The 14,400-nt window shown below is 44.4% G+C and overlaps 1 protein-coding gene across 1 annotated transcript; it reads right to left on the minus strand.

Moving 5' to 3' along the window:
- Positions 1 to 826: 826 nt before the first annotated feature.
- On the minus strand, positions 827 to 10,748 carry gpr137bb (G protein-coupled receptor 137Bb). The gene is made up of 7 exons (XM_021568196.2): positions 9,680 to 10,748; positions 7,109 to 7,158; positions 6,728 to 6,950; positions 6,244 to 6,393; positions 5,896 to 6,024; positions 2,789 to 2,910; positions 827 to 1,893 (listed from the first exon to the last, which is right to left on the minus strand). The coding sequence occupies exons 1-7, from the start codon at positions 10,139 to 10,141 to the stop codon at positions 1,782 to 1,784; spliced, it is 1,248 nt and encodes a 415-aa protein (XP_021423871.2). The 5' UTR covers positions 10,142 to 10,748; the 3' UTR covers positions 827 to 1,781.
- Between the last annotated feature and the right edge of the window lie 3,652 nt (positions 10,749 to 14,400).

Here is a 14,400-nt window from a genome sequence, read left to right on the forward strand (position 1 = left end):
AGACAATACCTGTGTAATACTTTGTAACACGTGTTTTGTAAAAGAAAAATCTCTATCCAATCAAACAAAGGTAGACATGGGGTCCAGTAAGTAGGAATTGAGTCAGTGGTAGCTGTCGGATGCTTATGCTAACGTAAATAGCAACGCTAATGTCGCCTTGAATGTGAACGCTATGGAGATTGAACAAGCTGTTCCTACTTGGCTTAAATTGAAGGATAAATAGACAAGATAAAATATTCTTTCTTGGATGAAATCCACCATTTCGTCTCCAATGATCTCTACGCTCTTCTGCTAGCTCTGCCTTTGTAACATATTCAGATGACCCAGGAAGTTGTACTATTTGTAAAAGGAAAATTGCTGAACATTTTTCAAATCTATATGAATATATATATATAGTTGCACCTGTATTGATGTGTATTCTTATTTGATTATATTTATTTGAACAGAGGAATAAAAATGTCTGGTTGTCACTCAAACTTTTTGTGCATCTTTTCAGATTTGTACCATGTACAAGCACTTTCGGAACAATACTATTTGACCTCACCGTAACAGAAAGGTATACTTTATACCCCTCAAAGCAAGTTCCACTGTGTTGTTTTGTCATTGTTCCCCTTTAATCAGGGACTTATTTAGACCTTGGACACTAGGTGGGTGCAATTTAATTATCAGGTAGAACAAAAACCAGCCGGCTCCGGACCTCGTACCCCTGCTCTATACGCTTAAAAATATTAAATTAAGTCATTTTTAGCAATAAACCCTGAAAAGGGTTCTGTTGTGTTATTTGGACTTGTTCTGACCTCAAATGAAATTGTAGACAATGTTGCGGTCAATTCTGTTTCAGCTAGTGACTAAATCAAGAACTGTAAGTAAGCTGTCAACACAAATGTCCTTTTATTCATGTTTGTGTCAATACCGACCACGATACAGACAGAAAAGCGGACACAAAATAGAGCGTCTGATCAGTGAAACTTTCTTCATTACAAATTACATTAAAAAAAACAACTTCCTGTTAGAAATATAGAATCCAATTCTTTTCACCATTCCATCACCAATAAATTAATGTATGTTTATAGTCATATTTACTGCAGATCTAGATATGACATGCTTTTGTTTCTGTATTTGTATCATTGTTATATACAGGCTTTAGGATATTGATATTGTCTAAGGTCAACTACCTTGATGTATATGTTTGTGCATGACTTAGTGCTAGCTTATAGTATGGGTTTATTTCACAGGTTTTCTAGATTACTTTCTAAAATGTCTATCAGTGGTTCCCAAACTGTGGGGCGGTCAATCGGGGGGGGACGCAGAGTTTTTTTGTTTGTTGAGGAACTCAGTCAGGCTTACAACTTACTCTTGAAATTTGTAATAGTAGAATGCACAAGGCACAATTTTGGGTAGTGTATCATCCATTTTCCTCTTGTCATTAATTGCATAACTTCGAGAGCTATTTATAACTTGTCAGAAATGTCCAGATCAACGAGCCCATGTCAGCTAACAGGAGGTTCCCCAATGATGGAACGGGGCCCCAAGTGAAATAGTTTTGGAACCACTGGTCTACATTATCACTAAGTGACTAATGCAGTACGTTGGCTGATGGACAAAATACAGATGCTGTCGAGAAGTGTCAAAGTGCATTGCAGTGCTGTACAGTGCAGTGTGGACTGGTTCAGAGTTGTGGTCAATTCCATTATTTTGCTTTTCAATTAGGAGAATTTGAATTTTTGCTTCCTGATTTGAATGAATTGAAATGGAATTGACCCCGACCCTGGACTCATGTCTCAGTATGGACGAAGCTCTCCCATCACCGGTGCCAACCGTTGTTCGTCCGTCCCTGTTTGGCCAGTGAAACTGCTGTTGTGGCTGCCCCAGTCGTAGCAGTCTGTAATTAGGCTATAGAAACCAAAAGATAAACAAATACTTTAGTTTAAAAATAAAAACCAAACAATTTCATTGATTTTACTGAGTTACAGTTCATATGAGGAAATCAGTCAATTTAAATCAATTCATTAGGCCCTAATCTAACGATATCATATGACTGAGAATACAGATATGCATCTGTTGGTCACTGATAACTTTTTTTAAAAATGGGCCTCACAATGGACCTCAGGATCTGTTTTTGTTGTGCATTCAAATTGCCATCTATAAAATGCAATTGTGTTCGTTATCCGTAGCTTATGCCTGCCCATACCATAACCCCACTGCCATCACGGGGCACTGTTTACAATGTTGACATCAGCAAACCGCTCACCCACACAACGCCATACGGTTGTGGTTGTGAGGCCTGTTGGACATACTGACAAATTTTCTAAAATTACATTGGGGGTGGCTTATGGTAGAGAAATGAACATTCATTCTCTGGCAACAGCTCTGGTGGATGTTCCTGCAGTCAGCATGCCAATTGCATGCTCCCTCAACTTGAGACATCTGGCATTGTGTTGTGAGTAAACGCCACATTTTAGAGTGGCATTTTATTGTCCCCAGCAAAAGGTCCACCTATGTAATGATCATGCTGTTTAGTCATATTCTTGACATGCCACACCTGTCAGTTGGATGGATTATCTTGGCAATGGGGAAATGCTCACTAACAGGCATGTAAACACATTTGTGCACAACATTTGAAATAAGTATGGAACATTTCTGGGATATTTTAGTTCAGCTCATGAAACATGGGACCAACACTTTACCTGTGGTGTTTATATTTTTGTTCAATGTAGTTATTTCAATATGTCTTTTAAATCTATAACATACTGAAAAGTAACCTATCCCTGTCTTAACTGTACTGTACCTTGTGGAGTTGTTCTGAGGAGGGATGCTCCACGCCAGGTCATCGTCGCTATCGTACCGACGGGGGTTGTCAAAGAAGTAACCTCTGGACGAGAGCACGTGGTTTCGGATCCCTGATCCACTCTGCAAAGACAGAGCATACTGAATAAGCTAAAGAAATCGGGAACGCTTTATTTAAGAGTCCAGTTTAAGCTGGTACTCCCCTCAGAATTTAACACAACTAGTAACTACCTGGCATCAAATGGTATTGGCTTACACAGTGACATTAGCGTCAATAAATCCCAGTGAAACCGATGTGTAGAAGGTCCCTGGTTTGGGGCGGCAGGTATCCTAGTGGTTAGAGCATTGGGCCAGTAACCCAAAGGTTGCTGGATCGAATCCCTGAGCTGACAAGGTTAAAAAAAAATCTTGCCGTTCTGCCCCTGAACAAGGCAGTTAACCCGCTGTTCCCCGGTAGGCCGCCATTGTATCCTGGAAGGATATTGACCTCATCCCGTCGGTCGAGGATGCCTGGTCATTCTTTAAAAGTAATATCCTCACCATATTAGATAAGCATGCCCCATTCAAAAAATGCAGAACTAAGAACAGATATAGTCCTTGGTTCACTCCAGACCTGACTGCCCTTGACCAGCACAAAAACATCCTGTGGCGGACTGCCATAGCATCGAATAGTCCCCACGATATGCAACTGTTCAGGGAAGTCATGAACCAACACACGCAGTCAGTCAGGAAAGCAAAGGCTAGCTTTTTCAAGCAGAAATTTGCATCCTGTAGCTCTAACTCCAAAAAGTTTTGGGACACTGTAAAGTCCATGGAGAACAAAAGCACCTCCTCCCAGCAGCCCACTGCACTGAGGCTAGGTAACATGGTCACCACTGATAAATCTGTGATTATCGAAAATTTCAATAAGCATTTCTCAACGGCTGGCCATGCCTTCCTCCTGGCTACTCCAACCCCGGCCAACAGCTCCCCCCCGCAGCTTCTCGCCGAAGCCTCCCCAGCTTCTCCTTCACCCATATCCAGACAGCAGATGTTCTGAAAGAGCTGCAAAACCTGGACCAGTACAAATCAGCTGGGCTAGACAATCTGGACCCTCTCTTTCTAAAACTATCCGCCGCCATTGTTGCAACCCCTATTACCAGCCTTTTCAACCTCTCTTTCGTATCGTCCGAGATCCCTAAAGATTGGAAAGCTGCCGCAGTCATCCCCCGCTTCAAAGGGGGTGACACCCTAGACCCAAACTGTTACAGACCTATATCCATCCTGCCCTGCCTATCTAAAGTCTTCAAAAGCCAAATTAATAAACAGATCACTGACCATTTCGAATCCCACTTCCGAGCTGGTCACGGGTGCACCTCAGCCACGCTCAAGGTACTAAACGATATCATAACCGCCATCGATAAAAGACTGCAGCCGTCTTCATCGACCTAACCAAGGCTTTCGACTCTGCCAATCACCGTATTCTTATCGGCAGACTCAATAGCCTTGGTTTTTCTGACGACTGCCTCGCCTGGTTCACCAACTACTTTGCAGACAGTTCAGTGTGTCAAATCGGAGGGCATGTTGTCCGGACCTCTGGCAGTCTCTATGGGGGTACCACAGGGTTCAATTCTCAGGCCGACTCTTTTCTCTGTATATATCAATGATGTCGCTCTTGCTGCGGGCGATTCCCTGATCCACCTCTACGCAGACGACACCATTCTGAATACTTCTGGCCCTTCCTTGGACATTGTGCTCACTAACCTCCACACGAGCTTCAATGCCATACAACACTCCTTCCGTGGCCTCCAACTGCTCTTAAACGCTAGTAAAACCAAATGCATGCTTTCAACCATTCGCTGCCCGGAACCCGCCCGCCCAACTAGCATCACCACCCTGGACGGTTCCGAACCTAGAATATGTGGACTACTATAAATACCTAGGTGTCTGGCCAGACTGTAAACTCTCCTTCCAGACTCATATTAAACATCTCCAATCCAAAATCAAATCTAGAATTGGCGTTCTATTTCGCAACAAAGCCTCCTTCACTCACGCCGCCAAACTTACCCTAGTAAAACTGACTATCCTACCGATCCTCGACTTCGGCAATGTCATCTACAAAATAGCTTCCAACACTCTACTCCGCAAACTGGATGCAGTCTATCACAGTGCCATCCGTTTTGTTACCAAATCACCTTATACCACCCACCACTGCGACCTGTATGCTCTAGTCGGCTGGCCCTCGCTACATATTCGTTGCCAGACCCACTGGCTCCAGGTCATCTATAAATCAAGGCGGAGCTTTACCTAGCATAATCTCAGTTCACTGGTCACGATAACAACACCCACCCGTAGCACACGTTCCAGCAGGTATATCTCACTGATCCTCCCTAAAGCCAACACCTCATTTGGCCGCCTTTCCTTCCAGTTCTCTGCTGCCAGTGACTGGAATGAATTGCAAAAATCGCTGAAGTTGGAGACTCTTATTTCCCTCACCAACTTTAAACATCAACTATCTGAGCAGCTAACCGATCGCTGCAGCTGTACATAGTCCATCTGTAAATAGCCCACCCAATCTACCTACCTCATCCTCATACTGTTTTTATTTTATTTACTTTTCTGCTCTTTTACATCAGTATCTCTACTTGCACATCATCATCTGCTCATTTATCACTCAAGTGTTAATCTGCTAAATTGTAATTATTCGCTCCTATGGCCTATTTATTGCCTACCTCATGCCTTTTGCACACACTGTATATAGACTTTATTTTCTCTACTGTGTCATTGACTTGTTTGTGTTATTGGCTTGTTTATTGTTTACTCCATGTGTAACTCTGTGTTGTTGTCTGTGTGACACTGCTTTGCTTTATCTTGGCCAGGTCGCAGTTGCAAATGAGAACTTGTTCTCAACTAGCCTACCTTATTAAATAAAGGTGAAAAAAAATTGAAAATAAGAATGTTCTTAACTGACTTGCCTAGCTAAATAAAGGTTAAAATAAAAAGTGCAAAGCAATTATTCGGTATTTACCGTTTATACAACTAACTAGCTGGTTAAATTAAAGAGTTTTACAAATCAGACATTTCCAAGCTTCTCTTTCCTTGTCATCTGAATTCTGGACACACACTCACCCTGTCCTGTGGCAGCCTGCGGACCCTGAAGAAGAAGACCACCAGGGAGGTTGGCAGCAGTTCCCAGACAAAAAGGATCACCCCGAACACGATGTAACCAGCGTCTCCCAGAGTGGACCTCAAGTCAGCCTGCACAGAGAGAGTGCATTTGTGTTTATCCCTCCAGAGGGTCTTCATTTGTGGCTTGTTGGTGTTAGGCTGTGTTTGAGTGTGTCTGGCGAAATGTATTTGACTTGTCCCACATATACTGTGTTTGTATCTGCCTGTCTCGGTGTGTCTGTCACATTCTTTTTTCTCTGTCGCTCTCTTCTCCCTCATTCTGTGTCTGGGATAGCGTGTCATCCTTACCTGGTCGGACACGTTGTACCAGTCGTAGTCGAAAGAGTTGATGGTCTCGATGTCGGTCAGAGCAAGCACCACCAGGTTGTAGCAGGCCCGTGATGCATACAGCAGAACCACCAGGACGCCAATCAAAGTCACCTGACACACCGACGTTCCCTGCAACCAATGTTGAGGGAGGTCATGAACTACCAATCAGCATTAGTATTTCCGAGGGTTCACAATTTCCCACCTCCAAAATAAATAAAGACGTTCAATTAAATTGAATTTAACTGCTTTTTAAGTTGACCTTAAATCTTATACGTCCTGTCCTACTTTCCGAAAACCATGGAGCAGACCCAGACAATCTTAAGTGTGTAGCTGTATGTATCAAGTGTCTCAGAAGGAGTGCCGATTTACGATCGCATGGACAGGCAAGACCTGATCCTGGATCAGCAATGCTACTCTGAGATGCTTGATACAGCCCTGTATCTACAAGTTCTGAAGGTCCTACCTTGGACTCGAGGTATATGCTGGCCAGGGACATCTTAGCCACCTTGTAAAGGCAGATGGACAGTGAGACGGCGCAGAGCACGAAGAGCGTATCGTTGATGGTGACTCTGACCAGGACAATGGTCTTGACATCGGTGGCGGTCATCTTAACCAGCAGGGCACAGGCCAGGTTGACCACCAGGAAGAGAAGACTGACCGCCAAGAAGACCAGGTAGAGAGGGAGTCTGCAAAAGGAAAGATATGGAAGGGGGAGGGGGGTCTAAAACCCTGCAATACATACCACATGAAATTTATAAAGGCTGTCACTAGGGCCCATACATTTTGAGCTATGTGAGGGTCCTGTATGTGGACAGGAAGAGAGGGGAAAACTCAGCCTACTTACTTGTATTTAAGGAGCTCTGGGGTATACTTGGACTTTGCCTTGAAGTAAACCTGTTTTGGGTGACATCAGAAAACAAGTTATACTTTGGATATTTTCCCAATGTTCTTTTAAGAATTTGCTCCCAAGAAAACAACAAACAATCAACAATGTGGCCTCTCAGCTGAAGAACCAGGTAATGAACTGATTCTGTCTCCAGATCAGATATATTTCAAAGAAATCCAAATAAATTGGACCCCTGTAGACTGAGCTCTTATCAGTTACTGTAAATAGCACCAAAAGAAACCCATGACGTGATGTCAACAGCAGACAAACGAGGCCCTACTGTATTATATTTAATAGTCATGTGTGAAGGGAAACAAATGCTGCGAATAGATGTAGCATTGTGTCTCTAACTAGCTATACAGAACAGTGGGTATGAGAATGTCAAGCAAGTGTGTGATTGCTGGTGTCTGCAGACTGGGCTGACAGGGCTGTGTAAGTCTCTATTGTGGGCCACCCCTCTGAGCCGGGTTCCTTTTTAGGTTTCCTTCCTCCTAGGGAGTGTTTTGTGCCCTGTGCTTTCGCTTCTGCTTTGCTTGCTCTTTGGGGTTTAAGCCAAGTAAATGGAAAGCACTTTGTGATAACTGCTGATGTGAAGAATCTATATGAAATTATTTATCCTCTATTTAAGTCTATTACAATTTAATTACGTGCTTCTGATAATGATTAATCATCTACACTGAACATGTAAAGTGTTGGTCCCATGTTTCATCAGCTGAAATAAAATATCCCAGAAATGTTTAGCACATAATGCATATTTGTTTTAGATTTTGTGCACAAATTCGTTTACTTTCATGTTAGTGAGAATTTCTCCTTTGCCAAGATAATCCATCCACCTGACAGGTGTGGCATATCAAGAAGCTGATTAAACAGCATCATCATTACACAGGTGCACCTTGTGCTGGGGGGCAATAAAAAGGTAGCTCTAAAATGTGCAGTTTTGTCAAACACCACAATGCCATAGATGTCTCAAGTTGAGAGTGTGCAATTGGCATGCTGACTGCAGTAATGTCCACCAGAGCTGTAGCCAGAGAATTCAATGATAATTTCTCTACCATAAGCCACCTCCAATGTCGTTTTCGAGAATTTGGCCATACGTCCAAACTGCCTCACAACTGCAGACCACATGTAATCACGCCAGCCCAGGACCTCCACATCTGGCTTCTTCAGCTGCGGGATGGTCTCAAAAGAGCCACCCGGACAGCTGATGAAACTGTGGGTTTGCATAACCGAAGAATTTCTGCACAAACTGTCAGAAACCGTCTCAGGGAAGCTCATCTGCGTGCTCATCGTCAACACTGGGGTCTTGACCTGACTGCAGTTCGAAGTCGTAACCGACTCCAGTGGGAAAGCGCTCACCTTCGATGGCCACTGGCACACTGGGTAAGTGTGCTCTTCACGGATGAATCCTGGTTTCAACTGTGGGCGAGCGTCTTGTGGGCGAGCGGTTTGCTGTTGTCAACGTTGTGAACAGAGTGCCCCATGGTGGCAGTGGGGTTATTATATGGGCAGGCAAAAACAATGAACACAATCAAATTTTATCGATGGCAATTTGAATGCACAGAGATAACGTGACGAGATCCTGAGGCCCATTGTTGTACCATTCATCCGCTGCCATCACCTCCTGTTTCAGCATGATAATGCTCAGATAGCCCCATGTCGCAATGATCCATGCACAATTCCTGGAAGCTGAAAATGTCCCAGTTCTTCCATGGCCTGCATACTCAACAGACATGCCACCCACTGAGCATGTTCAGGATGCTTTGGATCGACGTGTACAACAGCGTTTCCAGTTCCCACCAATATCCAGCATCTTCGCACAGCCATTGAAGAGGAGTGGGACATAATCCACAGGCCACAATCAACAGCCTGATCAACTCTGTGCAAAGGGTTACACCAGACACTGACTGGTTCTCTCATCCACGCCCCTACCTTTTTTTTTAAAGGAATTTGTGACCAGTGTATCTAAAAGCAGCATGCCCACACCTTACCACAACACCCGCTATGATATATTGTAAATAACTAGCTGTATGACTATATAATTGCCAAATGCTGTGTGCACATTGCACAATGAGGTGGCTGTGCTAAGCTACTAAATAAGGAAAATGTTGCTAATCTTCCTTTGCGGGGGCTTCATACCTTTACACTCCTGTCTTTCTTGAGCCGCCCCCTCCTTCCCATTGCCTTCGCGACCATCCCACCACTTACCTCTTCTAAGGGGAGCGTTCCCCATAGGATTGTATATCCCAGCTATTGGGGATGCCACCATTTCAACAATATCGGAAATAACAGTCCACAGCTATTCTGTATACACAACACTCACACCTCAATGTATAATTATATTAATACTCTGAACTACTTCCTAGACACTGAGGCTGAAAAAAAGGGCAGATTGGTATTTACAACATATAGCATCCAACCGTAATCCACATTTTGGATCCCAATGGACCCTCACAATGGCCCAAATATGGCTCTTGTGGCATCCTGAGACCCCCCATTCCCTAAATGTGTCCCCTGGGAGCGCATCCTCACCTGGGCGCAGTAGAGGTTCATGAGGCTCAGCGTGAAGAACTGCAGGCAGACGGGGAAGCAGTAGAGCAGCCAGAAGGCGAAGGGCCCCAGCGTGTTGGCCGTGACGCAGTCGCGGAAGTAGAAGGAGAAGAGGAGGGCGCGCAGCGCGGCCCACAGCAGACACAGGAAGAGGAAGGCCGTCTGGTAGCTGAAGCGCTTGTGTCGGTATCGGAGCACCAGCCACAGCTGGGCATAGATGAAGGCAAAGAGGAGAGAGTAGAAGACGGTGTAGGCCACAGTGAGGCCAAGCTTGACGTAGGGTGGGATGGCCGGGGCCATGGTGGGCGGGGGAGGCAGGGAGCCGTTACCGGCTGCTGCCGTCGTGAATGCCGGCTCTGGTGCCGCTGAAATCCCCCCGACGGTGCTTTTCTCCACCACCTGGGATGATGACTCCAGGGACATGTCCATCGCTTCTCCATTCATCCTCTGTTCCTCAACGAGAGAGAGAAAGAAGGGAATCCTTCTTTTTTCTTCTCTCTCAGGCAATGTGTGTCTGGTAGAGATGATATCTCCTCTCCATGGAGCCTTTGCTTCAGACTCACAGCTCTGCTGTCTGACTCAGAGAGAGGGAGGGAGACAAAGGAGGGAGGAGAGGGGGAAAAGAGACACCCCACTCTTTTTGCCGGTGCTCCTCGGAGAGTGGTTGGAGGTAATGTCACATGACCGTGGCTCGGGGCGTTTCATTGGCCGGGGGCTCGGCAGGAGGCTGTGATGCATTTGAAGAGGATGGAGGGAGGCTACAGATGGATCGAGAAAAAGAGAGCGAGAGCGAGAGAGGGAGGGAGTAAGCGAGAGGTGCACTGACTGTACCTTAGACCACGTGCTGGAGGGACCTGTCATCTGCTCCCGCCCCCCTCTTCTGTCATAGACAGCATCATCATGCAGCCTGTGCCAACTGTTTATCACCCCTCCCCCATTTGTTTCTCCTCATTTCATATTTCATCCATCCATACTGAAGGTTGTGTAATGGATGTATCACAGTGATGGTGGGTGCTTTAGAATACAGTGGGGAGAACAAGTATTTGATACACTGCAGATTTTGCAGGTTTTCCTACTTACAAAGCATGTAGAGGTCTGTAATTTTTATCATAGGTACACTTCAACTGTGAGAGACGGAATCTAAAACAAAAATCCAGAAAATCACATTGTATGATTTTAAGTAATTAATTTGCATTTTATTGCATGACATAAGTATTTGATACATCAGAAAAGCAGAACTTAATATTTGGTACAGAAACCTTTGTTTGCAATTATAGAGATCATAAGTTTCCTGTAGTTCTTGACCAGATTTGCACACACTGCAGCAGAGATTTTGGCCCACTCCTCCATACAGACCTTCCCCAGATCCTTCAGGTTTCGGGGCTGTCGCTGGGCAATACGGACCTACAAAGATTTTCTATTGGGTTCAGGTCTGGAGACTGGCTAGGCCACTCCAGGACCTTGAGATGCTTTTTACAGAGCCACTCCTTAGTTGCCCTGGCTGTGTGTTTCGGGTCGTTGTCATGCTGGAAGACCCAGCCACGACCCATCTTCAATGCTCTTACTGAGGGAAGGAGGTTGTTGGCCAAGATCTCGCAATAAATGGCCCCATCCATCCTCCCCTCAATACAGTGCAGTCGTCCTGATCTTGCATGGAGCCCCAGACCGAGGGTGATTGACTGTCATCTTGAACTTCTTCCATTTTCTAATAATTGCGCCAACAGTTGTTGCCTTCTCACCAAGCTGCTTGCCCATTGTCCTGTAGCCCACTCCAGCCTTTTGCAGGTCTACAATTTTATCCCTGATGTCCTTACACAGCTCTCTGGTCTTGGCTATTGTGGAGAGATTGGAGTCTGTTTGATTGAGTGTGTGGACAGGTGTCTTTTATACAGGTAACAAGTTCAAACAGGTGCAGTTAATACAGGTAATGAGTGGAGAACAGGAGGGCTTCTTAAAGAAAAACTAACAGGTCTGTGAGAGCCGGAATTCTTACTGGTTGGGTAGGTGATCAAATACTTATGTCATGCAATAAAATGCTTAAAAATCATACAATGTGATTTTCTGGATTTTTTAGATTCCGTCTCCCACAGTTGAAGTGTACCTATGATACAAATTACAGACCTCTACATACTTTGCAAGTAGGAAAACCTGCAAAATCGGCAGTGTATCAGTGTACCACTGTATGCCAGTTAACCACTTGGCTGAGTAAACATTTTGTCCACAAATGTACCAACAATTCTATTATACGCTGGGTGTACAGAACATGGACAGACTGACCAGGTGAATCCAGGTGAAAGCTATGATCCCTTATTGATATCACCTGTTAAATCCACTTCAATCAGTTTAGATGAAGGGGAGGAGACAGGTTAAAGAAGGATTTTTAAGCCTTGAGACAATTGAAACTTGGATTGTGTATGTGCGCCATTCAGAGGGTAAATGAGCAAGACAAAATTTTAAGTGCATTTGAACGGGGTATGGTAGTAGGTGCCAGGTGCACCGGTTTAAGTGTGTCAAGAACTGAAACGCTGCTGGGTTTTTCACACTTCCCAATTTCCCACCCAAAGAACATCCAGCCAACTTGACACAACTGTGGAAAGCATTGGAGTCAACATGGGCCAGCATCCCTGTGAAATGCTTTTGACACTTTGTAGAGTCCATGCCCTGACGAATTGAGGCTGTTCTGAGGGCAAAACAGAGTGTAACGCAATATTTTGTACACTCAGTATATATCCTGCCTTGTGGCACTATTGAGCATTGGCCTGCATGATGATTATACAATGGGGCAAAAAAATATTTGGTCAGCTACCAATTGTGCAAGTTCTCCCACTTAAAAAGATGAGAGAGGCCTGTAATTGTCATCATAGGTACACTTCAACTATGACAGACAAAATGAGAAAAGAAAATCCAGAAAATCACATTGTAGGATTTTTTATGAATTTATTTGCAAATTATGGTGGAAAATAAGTATTTGGTCAATAACAAAAGTTTCTCAATACTTTGTTATATACCCTTTGTTGGCAATGACAGAGGTCAAACGTTTTCTGTAAGTCTTCACAAGGTTTTCACACACTGTTGCTGATATTTTGTCCCATTCCTCCATGCAGATCTCCTCTAGAGCAGTGATGTTTTGGGGCTGTTGCTGGGCAACACGGACTTTCAACTCCCTCCAAAGATTTTCTATGGGGTTGGGATCTGGAGACTGGCTAGGCCACTCCAGGACCTTGAAATGCTTCTTACAAAGCCACTCCTTTGTTGCCCGGGCAGTGTGTTTGGGATCATTGTCATGCTGAAAGACCCAGCCACGTTTCATCTTCAATGCCCTTGCTGATGGAAGGAGGTTTTCACTCAAAATTTCACGATACATGGCCCCATTCATTCTTTCCTTTACACGGATCAGTCATCCTGGTCCTTTTGCATAAAAACAGCCCCAAAGCATGATGTTTCCACCCCCATGCTTCACAGTAGGTATGATGTTCTTTGGATGCAACTCAGCATTCTTTGTCCTCCAAACACGACGAGTTGAGTTTTTACCAAAAAGTTATATTTTGGTTTCATCTGACCATATGACATTCTCCCAATCTTCTTCTGGATCATCCAAATGCTCTCTAGCAAACTTCAGACGGGCCTGGACATGTACTGGCTTAAGCAGGGGGACACGTCTGGCACTGCAGGATTTGAGTCCCTGGCGGCGTAGTGTGTTACTGATGGTAGGCTTTGTTACTTTGGTCCCAGCTCTCTGCAGGTCATTCACTAGGTCATTTAGGCTAGCTAGGTCCTAGCGCCTGAGAAGGGAGATATGGAGAATTAAAAGAAGGAAGAAGTGGGAGTTTTGTTTGTTTTGGAAATGTACTATTTTTATTAGGGAGGATTAAGTTAGTTTCACGATTACGTATGGATTTATTTCTTGGGGGGTTTCAACTTTCCAGTTTGTGGCGGCAATACACCTTTTTGGGTTGTAGCCCGCTATAAACAGCAAAGAAGAAGAAGCTCACATGTAAAAAGCATGAAAGCCAGTGAGGAACATTTGTATATGGTTAAGTAATTAAACAGTGCACCAGCGGTACTTGCTACTGTGGTTCCGGAAATTCAGAGCCTGTTGGGAGTATTTTGTTCCATAGGTTGCTGGCTGAGCTGGTTAGCTAGCGCAGTCACATTAACCATCATAAAATGTTGCTAACGCTAGCTAACTAGCAACTAAATACAACTTAAACAAGTCTCTAAATGTATGTTAGCTAAGTTATCCATGTTATTAATACAACTCCCATCTGCTGTCGACATCAGGATATGATGAGAGCACTAGTTTGTTCCAAAAGTGGTTATAGCTTTAACTGCATGCTCTGTGTGAATTCAGAGACATTTGGTGTCTAGCCAAACTGCAAACATAATTTTACCAGGTCACCGTGAAGCAATTTTAATGAGTTTTACTGAGCACCGTGTCACCAACTCGCCTTCCTAACGCTCTATTCCCAGACCATTGTTCTACGTCACAAAGCCTGTATTCCCAGCCCATTGTCCTACGTCACAAAGCCTGTATTCCCAGCCAATTGTTCTACGTCACAAAGCCTGCATTCCAGCCCATTGTTCTAAGTCATTAAGCCTGCTTCGCTATCGCTGGCACTGAGACCTGCCCACATTGAACTCGAAGTCTTACCTCATGTGATGATGATGATTATTATTATCAAGGTTACGGCTACCTTGTGCAC

The sequence above is a fragment of the Oncorhynchus mykiss genome, chromosome 17 (genome assembly GCF_013265735.2).
Source record: "Oncorhynchus mykiss isolate Arlee chromosome 17, USDA_OmykA_1.1, whole genome shotgun sequence".
Classification (NCBI taxonomy): domain Eukaryota; kingdom Metazoa; phylum Chordata; class Actinopteri; order Salmoniformes; family Salmonidae; genus Oncorhynchus; species Oncorhynchus mykiss.

Coding starts and splice junctions, on each gene's coding strand:
- gpr137bb (XM_021568196.2), bottom strand. CDS start 10,141: ATGAATGGAGAAGCGATGGACATGTCCCTGGAGTCATCATCCCAGGTG. Junction 6,394..6,727: donor GCATATACCTCGAGTCCAAG/GTAGGACCTTCA, acceptor CATTGGTTGCAG/GGAACGTCGGTGTGTCAGGT. Junction 2,911..5,895: donor GCAGGCTGCCACAGGACAGG/GTGAGTGTGTGT, acceptor CTGTCTTTGCAG/AGTGGATCAGGGATCCGAAA.